Source organism: Arachis ipaensis, chromosome B06 (genome assembly GCF_000816755.2).
Source record: "Arachis ipaensis cultivar K30076 chromosome B06, Araip1.1, whole genome shotgun sequence".
In the NCBI taxonomy this organism is placed as follows: Eukaryota; Viridiplantae; Streptophyta; class Magnoliopsida; order Fabales; family Fabaceae; genus Arachis; species Arachis ipaensis.
In genome coordinates, this window is record NC_029790.2 from 121,097,136 (window position 1) to 121,110,029 (window position 12,894).

General features: G+C 37.5%; 3 protein-coding genes across 5 annotated transcripts; 2 read left to right on the top strand and 1 right to left on the bottom strand.

Moving 5' to 3' along the window:
- LOC107647435 lies at positions 441 to 1,448 on the top strand. The gene has a single exon (XM_016351509.1). It carries the CDS (start codon positions 441 to 443, stop codon positions 1,446 to 1,448), a length of 1,008 nt encoding a protein of 335 aa, XP_016206995.1.
- Positions 3,115 to 7,676, top strand: LOC107605030 (pentatricopeptide repeat-containing protein At3g04130, mitochondrial). Of its 3 annotated transcripts, none has more exons than XM_021104902.1 (4): positions 3,115 to 3,770; positions 4,450 to 4,604; positions 4,812 to 6,377; positions 6,679 to 7,676. In XM_021104902.1, exons 3-4 carry the CDS (start codon positions 4,876 to 4,878, stop codon positions 6,725 to 6,727), a joined length of 1,551 nt encoding a protein of 516 aa, XP_020960561.1. In that variant the 5' UTR covers positions 3,115 to 3,770; positions 4,450 to 4,604; positions 4,812 to 4,875; the 3' UTR covers positions 6,728 to 7,676. The 3 variants fall into 3 exon arrangements, with proteins under 3 accessions (XP_020960561.1, XP_020960562.1, XP_020960560.1); XM_021104903.1 differs by having other exon boundaries at positions 4,460 to 4,609; XM_021104901.1 differs by having other exon boundaries at positions 4,460 to 4,604.
- LOC107605031 (uncharacterized protein At3g27210) lies at positions 8,539 to 11,803 on the bottom strand. Its single transcript, XM_016306769.2, has 3 exons — positions 11,359 to 11,803; positions 9,399 to 9,479; positions 8,539 to 9,104 (listed from the first exon to the last, which is right to left on the bottom strand). The coding sequence occupies exons 1-3, from the start codon at positions 11,573 to 11,575 to the stop codon at positions 8,728 to 8,730; spliced, it is 675 nt and encodes a 224-aa protein (XP_016162255.1). The 5' UTR covers positions 11,576 to 11,803; the 3' UTR covers positions 8,539 to 8,727.

The window sequence follows — 12,894 nt, forward strand, 5'->3', positions numbered from 1 at the left end:
AATTAGGCTAAAACAATTAAATTTATAATTAAATAATGACCTAAAATAATAAATTTTAAGGGTAATTTTCTCAAATAAATAAAATGGGCCTCAAAATTACCTGATTACACATTTTCAGAAACGAAGACGTAATTGAATTTTTTGACGAATCTATAGAAACCGCTATTGCCAGCAGCGGATTAGGGTATAATGTAAACCGCTACTGGCAGCCGTGGTTTACAAGCAAGGAAGTTTAAACAGAAACCGCTATAGGCAGTAGCGGTTTCTGTGCAGCACGATTTGACCATAAACCGCTACAGGCAGTAGAGGTTTATGCATTGGAGGAAATCAACGTAAACCGCTATAGGCAGTAGCGGTTTACGTGGAGGGTGTGTCAAGGCTGGTTGCCTATAAATACCCTTCCAAGGCAATTGAGGTGAGAAGAGTATCATTTCTCACAAATGGATGGGGAGGAGTGTTTTGTGGCTTTGGTGCATTGCTCTGGAAAAAAAAAAAATAAAAGGCACGGGGTTAAATTTACACACAGGGAACCCCTTAGTGTTTTTATTCGGTTGTCGAGTACGTTGGCAGAGATAAAACAGAGCATATTACAGAAGTTTGGTGTGTGCAGGACCAAGTGGATTAAAAAATTGTTCTACAAGATTTCCATTGCCGTTGTGTCTGTCGGTGTGAAGTATGAGATGTTTGTCATAGGGTTCGATGAAGACTTGCAGGTCTTGTTTCACTGTCGGCGGAGTTTTTCGAAGGTTAGAATTTCCGAGTTGTTTGCGAAGTTGGAAGATGGCGTCGACAGTTTTGGGGCATCTGCGCCAAATCCTCAGTCGACGACGATGGGTGGTGCCTCCACGTCAATGCCGGTGGTCGCACCTTCTGGTCCCATCCACGATCCTCCGTGTGTTGCGATTGGTACTGGTAGTGTGCCTGTTGGTGTTCCCGATTTTGACTATGAGGTTGGACCGGATCGTGTTGAAAATGCCATGCGAAATGATGATTCAGCGGATGAGCCGGTCAACATTGTTGGTGACAGTGAGGATGATATTCCGAGCACCACACATACACCCCAAGGAGCACCGGGTTCCGGCACACAGCAATATCCTCCACACTTGTCAGCGTTGATCTTGGAAGCCATTGGCGAACAGCGAGAGATGGGGGAGACGTATGTGGGTCAGGGTTTGCATGATGTAACCGGTCTGACTGAATTTCGTCTTGGCCAATCTTTCCAGAGTAAGGAGGAAGCCGTGCTGAGTGTGAAGGATTACAGCATCCGGCGTGGAGTTGAGTACAAGGTGATGGAATCGGACACATGCATCGATACAACCACGCCAACGCGGAAGATCCCCAACTATAACTCCCCATGTCATCAAGATTCACCACAAAGGGCAACCACCGAATATGAACCCGGTTCGCACTCTTGTCCCCAAATAACTGAGTGGATAACAACATCATGATGTAGGCACATGCATATATGCGAACAGTGTCCTCGGTCGCATCTTCTGGCAACACCCGAAACCTCTCATGAAACCATGTGAAGTGGACGGTCATCTGCTTGACCTTATTCGGTGGAGGCAGCTCACCGAATAAATCCTGAAACCATTCCCAGGCTGATCGGCCACCCTCCATGAAATTTTCAAACTCTGCAAGGCGGTAATAGCCCTCCCATCAATAGGTAACCCAAGTTGAAATGCCACATCTTGCAGTGTCACTGTGCACTCTCTAAAAGGCATATCAAAAGTATGCGTCTCCGGACGCCACCTCTCAATGAACGCACTAACCATAGCCTCATCCAACTAGAACCAACGACTGTTTAGCCTGGTCAAGTGGTACAAACCAGCCCTCTCTAAATAAGGTATGATTCTGTCATGCATTGGCATATTTTGTTGCCGCCTCATACTGTAGATACACCTACTTGGCTGCACCATGCACGAAAGACATCCACAACGTTATTCAAATTTACATGCAACATGGAAAAATCTTAACTCATTCGACCGAATAAATAAATAAATACTGCCACACAATGACACAACTAAACAATTAATTAATTAAATTATTATTCACTTATACATTCAACCTGTTAAATCTTTGATTCGTTAGATACTTCAAAAACCGGTTATAAACTTCAAATTTCGGTTTTCCAAAGGGAACATACAAAATAAACAAGTTCTTAACCTGAATCGATTTATGGCTAAATACCGGTTTCTTAGCTATATTTTAAACAAAATATTTAAAATTAAAATTAAAATTAAAATGATCTTCACCTATTATTCCAATGTCGTCTAACCTAGCATATACCGTCACTACATTCCACCCCTAAGTAAGATCTAACAGTCAAGTAGCATTTACACCCTACATTCCATAACCTATCTAACAAATGTTAATACTTAGATAAATAAAATAAAGCTAACCTCGTCGGCAATGGCACCGGCAGCATTGGCAACACCATTCAGTCGATATAAGCTCTGTTCATTTGCCATGCTCTCTACCTCAAGTCAGCGCTTGAAAAAATCCTAAAACCCTCCTCCAAGTGCTCCTCCTTCTCTCTACAACTTTTCTCTCTCTAGGCAACCCCACAAGCAAAACACAAATGAAATCCGCGACTGCAAGCCACAGATTATATATAGACACACCCTCCACGTAAACCGCTACTACCTATAGCGGTTTACATTGATTTCTTCCAATACATAAACCGCTACTGCCTATAGCGATTTTTGTTTAAACTCCCTTACTCGTAAACCGCAGCTGCCAGTAGCAGTTTATATTATACCCTAATTCGCAACTGATAGTAGCGATTTCTATAGATTCGTCAAAAAATACAATTACGTCTTCGTTTGTAAAATTGTATAATCAAGTAATTTTAAGTCCCATTTTATTTATTTGAGAAAATTGTCCAAATTTTAATGACCCTAACATCTCTCAATTTCCCACCGTACAAATTAAGAAAAGGAAACTCGAGAACTATGATTCTAAAATCCAGACTAGACTTATTTGCGGTTGGATTCTTCAAGAAAAATTACCATTTAAAAATTGTTCAAGAACCGGTAAATCGACTGATCGGATTAGATCGGGACCTGGCCAGTTTGTATAAAACGACACAGTTTGGATTAAAGTTAAAAAAACAAAAGAGAAACTGAACGGCAAAAGCCAAGCCCCTTCTCGGCTTCTCCTCACACACGTTCCTTTTCCGGTTTTCCCTCAACGCTCAAACAATGTTCTAAAAACTAAAAAGTAAAAACTAAACCAAATTGGTTAAGTGATCGATTTTGGTTAAGATGTAAAACAGCCTTACAAAAATTGATTAGATAATCGGACAAACCAGCGGTTAATCGGTAAATCACCGGAACCGGCCGGGTTTTTTCACGGTCTTTGGTTCAGACGTTCAGTGCATCCGTGAAAAACGACGGCGTTTTGCAATCACAAGGAAGAAGAACGAAGAAATATCCCACCCACTTTCTCTCCCACTCTGAAACTTAACCCTAAGCCCAGCCAGCCACCATCACCGTCCCTCATCGCTGAACTCTTCTCCTCCGGTACAGGGTGCTGTCGCCGCCGGCGGGGACAAAGCGTGGGTGCCGTCGCACTCTTCTCATCGCATCGCCGAACTCTTCTTAGTTCTCATCGCTCCTCTTCTCGTCATCGAGCTCTCTCTCTCTGTCCGAGGCCAGCATCCCTCTTCGAGCTGTCTGTTGCTCTCAGTCCGAGTTCACTTCCCCTCCTCCGTTGCCGTCACTTCCCATTCCTCCGTCGCCGTCACTTGCCTTCCTCCTTCGCCACCAGTAAGCAGTGCTGCTTCAATTTATTTTTGCTTGTTTTGTACTTTCGTTTGGTTTTCTGATTTCTGATTTTGTTAATTTCTGCTTATTTTGAGTTACTGAATTTCTGAGTTTGTAAGCCTCCATCCCTCCACTGCTTCTTCAGTTTCATTTTTGGGAGTTAATTGCTGTTTCTCTGGATTTAATTACGTTGATTGTTGATTGTTGTTTTTCTGGGTTAATTGTTGTTTTCTGAGTTAATTTTCTTCATAGTTCATTGTTATTAACGGGGCTGGATTGTTGTTATTTTGTTCTGACTTCTGGGTTGATTATTGTTGATTATTGGTAATTTTCTGAGTTATTTCTGTGCTATTGTTCTAATTCTGAGTTAATTTAGTAGTTGTTGGCTTGTTCCTGAGTAAAATTAGTTAAACTTAAAAACTTTTTTGTAATTGTTGGCTCTTCTGGTGGCGGATAAGTGTTATCCTTATGTGCTTCACTGCATTGTTAAGTTTTGCTATATTCTGATTTCTGAGTTGTTGGTTACTGATTTTTCTGATTCTGACTCGTTGATGGTGCTTTGCTGGGAATGAGGGTGTCAATATGTAATTGAATTAGATTTACTGTATACCAGTGTACCAGTCAAGTACACTGGTCACTGGTACATGTGAAAATCTTCCAAAATTTTAATCATAACGAATAGACGGCTGCAGTGACGAAGCTGTGACTGACGACATAGCAGCGACCGTGATACTGGGAGAGGAGAATAGAGGCTGCCACGGCAAGAGCAGATCGGCAGCAAAAGCAGAGGACCTCTGGCGAGACTGGCTGGGGTGGGTGCGGCCCAAGGAAACAGAGGTAAGGTCTGCTTTGCTTTTGCTTCTTGTTTGTTGCCCTTCTATATTTTTGTTTTTTCTTGTATCTGTATGAATATGCTCAACAAGTAAGTTCAATTAATCATTATTTTTCCAAGTATACTTTATTAATTTTGATATAAGATATTAGCTCTCATTATTCGTTGCTTGATGGAAAACCTAATTTTCTTTATGCTTACTTGTCTAGCAGGGTTTTGTTCCTCAGTCTCTTTTTGTTACTGTGGCTGTTTTGAGTTCACTTGAAAATCACCCCTATGCACTCAATATATCGTTCTACTGCCAGCGATTCCGCTAGCCTATGTTGTAAGGTTCTGGTATCTAGAAGTTTCTCTTCACAGTTAGTATCTTCTCACTGTGTAGGAGCTAGAGAGTTTTGGCATGAAGAACAATGTCTAGGGCTTACTAAATATGCTGACATTCTCATTGCAAAAGCTAGCAAAGGGAACAGCGACCAAGAAATTCTCCGGTCTCTGTTCAATGATCCAGCTTGTGATGGTATACATCTCTCTCAGAACCTTATTCAAAGGTTACTCCATCGATTTAAAGACGATTGGAGGTCTGCATTGGGGATATTCAAATGGGCCGGTTTGCGATCAGGCTTTAGACACTCGCCGGAATCGTATGATATGATGATAGACATATTAGGGAAAATGAAGCAAATGGAAAAGTTGAGAGATTTCTTGGAAGAAATGCATGAGGTGGGTCTTGTTACTCTGAATACTATAGCTAAGGTGATGAGGAGGTTTGTTGGTGCAGGACAGTGGGAAGATGCAGTAAGGATATTTGATAGCTTAGAATCTCTTGGGTTGGAGAAGAACACCGAATCCATGAACTTGTTGCTTGATACGCTATGCAAAGAGGAATTTGTTGAACAAGCTCGTGAAATTTTCTTGGAGCTAAAGCAGCACATTGCTCCAAATGCTTATACGTTTAACATACTTATACACGGCTGGTGCAAAGTCCGTCGTGTGGACGAGGCACAGTGGACAATCCAAGAGATGAAAGGACATGGTTGTCACCCTTGTGTTATAAGTTACTCAACCATCATCCAATGCTATTGCCAAGAACAGAATTTTGACAGGGTCTACGAGCTGCTTGATGAAATGCAAGCACATGGTTGCTCCCCAAATGTGGTCACTTATACTACCATCATGTCTGCATTGGCGAAGGCAGAAAAATTTGAGGAAGCTTTGCAATTAGTTGAGAGAATGAGGTCTGTTGGATGCAAACCTGATACCTTATTCTATAATTCATTCATTTACACATTAGGGAGAGCAGGCAAAGTAGATGATGCTACGTTTGTATTCAAGGTGACGATGCCTAATGATGGTGTTGTCCCAAATACATCCACCTATAATTCAATGATTTCTATGTTCTGTCATTATGCACAAGAGAATAGGGCTTTTGACACATTGCGGGAGATGCAAGATGCGGGCCTCTGTAAGCCTGATCTTCAAACTTACCACCCAATGATCAAATTATGCTTTAAAACGGGAAAAATAGATAGTTGGTTGAAGGATATATTGAATGACATGGTCAACAAACATCATCTTGGTCTTGATATCTCTACCTATACACTTCTAATTCATGGGCTCTGTAGAGCAGATAGATACAAGTGGGCATACTCTTTATTTGAGGACATGATTGATCAAGATGTAATGCCTAGATTGAAAACTTGTCGTTTGCTATTGGAAGAAGTCAAACAGAAAAATATGTATGAAGCCTCCGAGAAAATTGAGGACCTTATGAAGAAAATGTAAATGCACAAGTATTTATGCAGTCTGGTTGCATGTTTTTTCCAGTTTGATTCAGATATACGATAAAAAGAAGGTAGTTGATAACAATGTATAACATTGTATTGAAATTTGTAATCCGGTTGGATTGCCTGGTTGTTCTAGTGATCTAGCTATACACAACTAATTTCTTGGTCTAGGTGTTATAAAAGTAAGCAATGTTAAGCAGTGTTGTAATGTTACTAGGTTTTCCATTTAAATTCGATATTTTTTGAAGTAGAAAATGAACATGTAACTAAATTTTCTCAAGTTGGCACTCTGCAGGTTTTCAAATATGGTTTCTCCAATGATTGCTGAGGTTAGCGAAACATAATGTGGCATTTGAATCAAACGAGTAGGGTTTTGCAGAGATTGAGATACTAGTATGGAATATTGAAATGAGAATACTGGAGCTTACTTGCCTGAAGCCTCTGTCCATACTCTTGATGTATATATTGCTGCCAGTCACAGGCATACAAGTACCAGAGACCACCCAAATCCTATCGGTTCAGTGCCGAGTGATAATATCAAATTTTATCACTATCAAGCAAATGGAAAGTAAAACACAACTGAGCTACCTATGTTGTGAAAATATCCTTGCTCGTTTTCTTTGCTTGGTTAATGTCTTGCTACTTTTTAACGGCAAGCAACAACAATACTTCGTAGAAGCTTACATTGATGCTAAAAGAAGGTAGTTTTGGTGTTAGATCATGACTGAGAAGGGAAAAGGCAAGTACTGCAATTATGGTTCGCTGATCAGAATGTGAGGTTCTAGATCCAGAGTGGTAATGGAAATCTTAACTAGCAGTGTGAGATTTGGCATGTGAATGAGTTGAATAGGGTAAGTAGATCATTTGGGAAATGCAGTTAAAGTAGCAGCTCAAGTGCAGGTCAAAGCTTTTCATGTGCCTACTACTCCTTTCACATCAATGACTTGTTCTTGTTCATTTAGGTTATGCTCTCATCTTTCCCATTCAGTGAAATTCCTTAATTCCCTCTTGTGTTTTTTAATCTTAATAGTATAGAGTATGCAAACTGGTTTACAGTTTATATTTTGTTATTTAACTTAATGAACTTGTAGATTCAGGAAGTTGCTGCTTATCTGTTGTAAATTGTTAGTACAATTATTTACCAGGTATTTAAGATTTTGCTGAAGGCCAAATGAACCCTACAGTTGATAAATATTTATCAGCCATTTCACATATTTGATTTGTATGGTGCCGTTGTAAATTTTGTATGCCAATGCTGCCAATTGTAAGAAGGCTTTTGGAGTTTTGGAGGTAGAACAGTGGTCCTGATTTTCTCTATAGCTAAAGCAACATATGTGAAAGAATGGGAGAGAATGATGAATCAACTAAAAGAGCTAAAGAGAGTGTTATGACAAGTTGGCAACACTTGATCTAAAAGTGTGGACAAAGTCTCATTTTAAGGATGTTATGTACCAAACTTCCTCTATGTCCATGTTATATATACGAGATATTAGTTATCAAAATCCTTAAAAAATGATTCGGATTTGTACATTAATATTATATTGAGGTAATTTCCATTGTTGTTTTTGAAATTGAACAAATGAGTTAATATAATTTTTAATACGTGATCAGCAAATATTATCATTTTGAGCTAATATTTTGTTGGTAATAATTTGCATCCATATTTGTAGGTGTTTGCACACAATATACAATTTGTATCTATATTTACCAAGAGTTTGCATATATGAGTCAATACAATTTGTATTCACATTTTCTAGAATTTACATTTATGAATTAGTAAAATTTATTTGTTGAAGACAATTTAGTATTTATGCTAATTAAATGATAGCAAAATTACTAAAAGCGGCTGGCTCCTAGTGTTTGTGTTTAATTTTTCAAAATGACTAACGTTCTCTACTTTAAGAAATGTTACTTTTGTTAATCCTGGAAAAAACTTTCATCTCACAACTATTAATTTAGTGCTGATGTGAATGTCACTCTGGTACTGTGATGGTTAATTGATGCTGGCACCCTTGAATTATGATCAGTATGGCATCTAAACCCTAAGTTCCCAACTAAATATCTTTCACAAAATAAATATCCAAGTTTTGTGGTCTAATAGTCACTCCCATCAATATCAATAATCCCACTAGTCTAAAACATAAAGTTGATCACATAAAAATAAAAATCTCTTCCTTTATGTATGTTTTCTTTTTCCTTCCAAATTCATAATATAATTCTACATTGCTTTTTACAGCCATATACTAAAGATTTTTACATACATTTATCGTATCATATCACATTGACTTCATCTTCCAAGATGCGAAAGATTTATGTTTGCTAATAAAGATTGCAACAGGAGGACTCAAGCCTTCCCATTAGCAGCGATTGCTGGACCCGGACTCCCCTTCCTTCGCCTCTCGCTGAAGCTGCGGCACGGCACCAAGCTCGGCAGGCACCGCTGCTTAGATTTAACAGCGCTACCTGCAGAGTTAGTCTCTGAGAAATATGGAGTGCTGTTTGCAGATTTAGATAGTAGAAAGTCCTGTATAATTGGTTTGTCTCCTTCATTGTTTTCGCCGGCATCTTTGTGTTCTCTGATACTTTCGCGAAAAAGCTCCAACAGTTTCTTTTTCCTTTCTGTTGGAGATGGCTCGGCAGCAGAACCAGGAATGCTATTGGTCATCACAGGGGTGGCGAAAGAATGGTGCACTGGGGTGGTGCCACGCGATGGGGTGAACTCTAAATTGAAACAAAGAAATGTTAGATCATTGAAGAAACAACCATGCTACGTCCACATCTAACAAGACTCTGCAATCTTCTTAAGCTTCCAGTTAATGTCCATAAATACTTAATTTCACATTTACATAGTCATATATTTTTGGGCCTCTGGACTTGTAATAGAAAAAGGCCAAGTAAATTATAAACACGTAAACCAACTTAGGTTGGTCGAGTGATCAGCTTATTCATCCACTTATAGCATAAGTTAACCACTTCAAACAATGGAAAACTATTAAAGGAGGAGCGTTTTCTTACCACCCTTGACACTGTAGAAATCATCTTCACAGTCTGAGTCTAACCAAGCCTTTGAATCGAAAAATGCTTCCTCTTTGCTAGCTGTACAGAAGAAAAATCCATGTTCAGATGCAACAATCAAAGCAAAAGCGAAAAGCAAGTGAATGGAATCCATGACATGGTAACGCATAAGGATTATATGTTCAAGTGAGCTATGAAGACCCTATGCAATATAAAAGCAACAAATTGTTCATGAACAAATAACAATGAACTTAGAATAGGTCAGAGAAGACAGATAACAGATTACAGTAGTGTTAGGACACCAAAGACATGTGTTTCTTTCAATAATAGATTTTATCTTAGTCAATTTAGTGTTTATTAATGGCAAATATTCTTCATCAATTTTCAAAGATATTATTGAAAACTCTCCAATTATTCCTTCATTGTAACTCCTACATGGCCAACCAGCCAACCCCATTGTGGTCCACAAGTTAGAGTAGACTCCAATCTTGGCATAATACTCTTGGGTAAAATTACTGGTCCACAAAGGGATAGAGATGGCAACCTATAATAATAACTTTTCATTAAGAAATTTTAACATTATCACAAACCAATTATGCTAGGTGTACACCAAAAATTCGGTCACCAAATCAACTTCTTGTATATAATACACGCTAAAATACAAAATACAGATAAAAAATGAGTTAAACAACACAGCTCTGATGTACATAGCATTTTCTATCACCAAAGCCTCCATATTTGTAACTAAAATCACAATTAGCAATCGAAGTCATATCATCGATTCAACTAAGACTTCACCAAGAATGGTAACTGAGAAAAAAAAATCAACAGGGAAAAAAACTCATCAAATTGTAACAACACCACCACCAATAAAGCCTTATCCCAAGGGAGGTCAGCTACACAATCAATCAAATTGCAACACAACTCATCAGCCAACAACAAACCCTTAAATAAAGCTCCGAACTGCTACAAGACCTTCAAGGGCACTCGGGATTAAGTTAAACCATACCATGTACACAAGGAATTCTTTGCTTAACAATACTCTACCAGAAAAATCATATACATATAGTTATCATAAAATCAATTAGGTTCAAGAAAAGGAAAGACATGGAAGAAGAGGAGAAAGAAGAAGAAGAAGAAGTAGTAAGCATTCCCTGTGTGTACTATAATAAAACAAACAACTGGACAACAAATTAACCCCTTTCAAATTAATTAATCATCATTAACGCTTATTTTTTCAATTTTTTCCTTTCGATTTTCAGCACAGAAAGTATAGTAGCAGAAAGCAGAAAATTCCTTCCTCCTCAGGAAAGAAAATTAGAACAAAAAGACAAAAAAAAAATCCATAGAAAAATCAGGTAGAAAATTCATGTTCATAATTGTGAAAAGTAACTGGGTCTGGGAGGCTGTAGAAGTGAACTGTAACATAAACTAAACAAGACAATTCTCTACGAACGGATTTGTACACGGTAACAATTACTTAACAAAACATAACCACTGAATTTCAATAGATAAACAAATTAGAATTCGATCAATCTAACAGAGCCGAAGAGACGACCAATAACATATAAGCATAATCTTTTAGAGAAATAAAAAATAAAAAGAAACAAATAATTAACAAGGATTTGTCAACGCTCTGAATATTAAAAGTTTGTATCGGAATTCCCAAAGCTAAAAATAAAGAAATTCGTAACTGTCAAACTGACAAAATCTATAATACAGTTATTAAAAAAATTAAAAGCTTCTAACTTTTAACAAAACACCTATGAATAACCTTTGAAGAGCAAGAACCCAAGCTTGGGTCTAATAGGAAACCTATTAGTTTTGAACAAAAAAAAAGCTTCATTATTATGTCATGAAGCAAGAAAATTAGCGAAAAAAGGGAAACAAAAAAAAAAGCAGAGACTTTTTGAAGGAAAAGAAGAAGAATATATACATATATATATGTATATATATATACCGTTTTTATCATAATCTGTGAATGAAGTGGTGGTGGTTGAGCGGTGAGAGTTAAGGGCAGAATCGTCAAGCCGAAAAGTTTCATTATTTTTGGGCTTGACGGGTGATGGTGGAATGATGAGGGTGTTAGCTTTGGAGGCAAAAGATGAGAGGTTGAGTTTCATGGTGGTTTTTTCGTCAGTCTGTTGGGTTCTTTGAACGGAAGAGCATGAACCCATTGGTATGTAAGTGTATAATAATTAATAGAGAATCGGAAAAGGAGTCACTTTTTGATCGTCAAGGTTCACATGGACCTTTCTGCTTCTCTTTGCATTTAAGAGAGAGGAAGAGAAAGAGAGTGGAGTGGAAGTGAGAGAGAAGGGTTAAGAATGGAATGAGCTAAGGATGATGTAATAGGAGAAGACTCGGAGAGGAGAAAAGTGGTTTTGTTTTTGAGTTGGTAATAAACTAACAATGGATTATGCATGTGATCGGTACAATGGTACATGTGCAAATTTATTTAGATCAAGTTAGATAAATATTAAATATCAGTTGGTTATTTGTCAAACTTTATAATAAATTTTAACAGAAATGTCAGACGTTTTTTAATTTTAATGTGGATGAATAATTGTATTTTTTAATATTATTAGAATTTGGCGTGTTTTATTATAATATAGTCGGATATTAATAAATTGGACAATCAGACTTTGGATACATAAATCTAAATTTTCGATTTATATAACTAGATTTTAATTTTTTAAATATATAAATTTGACCCTTAAATTTATATTTTATTAAATTTTAATATAAATAAAATTTTTTAATTTATGTACATACAAAATTTAATATTCAGTCATCATAAAATTTGAAGATTAAATTTTTTTTTAGTAATTTTATAACCTTTAAATTTGTAGAAATTAATTTATGAATGGAAGTTAAAATGGTGATGATGTGCTTATATATTGTAGCATGTTGTGTAATTCACAAATATGGATCTCATTAAGTCAGTAACCTGCAAAACGCAGGTTAAGTTTTGATTGGAAAAAAAAGTGAAACAACTGCAAAACGTAACTTGCATTTGACAGGGGAGGAGAACGAAATCTCAAAACGTGTTCCTGCCACCTACATGCCGACATGACTTGCAGTTTGATCATCCTCGAAGCTCCAAAACACAACCTGCGTTTGGCAGGCTGCAGAGGCAAATCGCAGGCTGCGATTGACAGCCTCTCCACCTGCATGCATGACACGTGTATGGAAGAGTGGTGGAGCCGGTGTTTAAAAGCAAAAATGCAGGCCATGAGCTTTTTCACCATTTCACTTTTCATTGTTTCAAATTTTCATTTGCTGTGAGGGGTTCCGATTTTGATAGTGAAAGAGTTGGAGTTAAGGGTGAAAGGAGGTAAGTGATGGAAGGAAGAGCAGTGAAGGTTTGGGTTTTTATTTAGTGAAAAATAAAAATGTTTCGTAATTTTAGTTTACTTAAAAAACACATTATTAAATATCTAAATCATCTTCAATGAGTAAGTGTTGTTTTTTTTAACTTTATGGTAAATAAATA

What these genes read in the sequence shown, in the direction of transcription:
- LOC107605030 (XM_021104902.1), top strand. Translation starts at nt 4,876, where the DNA reads ATGCACTCAATATATCGTTCTACTGCCAGCGATTCCGCTAGCCTATGT. An exon ending in GAGGACCTTATGAAGAAAAT is followed by an intron (nt 6,378 to 6,678) that starts GTAAATGCACAA and finishes GGCACTCTGCAG; the next exon opens with GTTTTCAAATATGGTTTCTC.
- LOC107647435 (XM_016351509.1), top strand. Translation starts at nt 441, where the DNA reads ATGGATGGGGAGGAGTGTTTTGTGGCTTTGGTGCATTGCTCTGGAAAA.
- LOC107605031 (XM_016306769.2), bottom strand. Translation starts at nt 11,575, where the DNA reads ATGGGTTCATGCTCTTCCGTTCAAAGAACCCAACAGACTGACGAAAAA. An exon ending in CACAGATTATGATAAAAACG is followed by an intron (nt 9,480 to 11,358) that starts GTATATATATAT and finishes TCTTCTGTACAG; the next exon opens with CTAGCAAAGAGGAAGCATTT. An exon ending in TTTCTACAGTGTCAAGGGTG is followed by an intron (nt 9,105 to 9,398) that starts GTAAGAAAACGC and finishes GTTTCAATTTAG; the next exon opens with AGTTCACCCCATCGCGTGGC.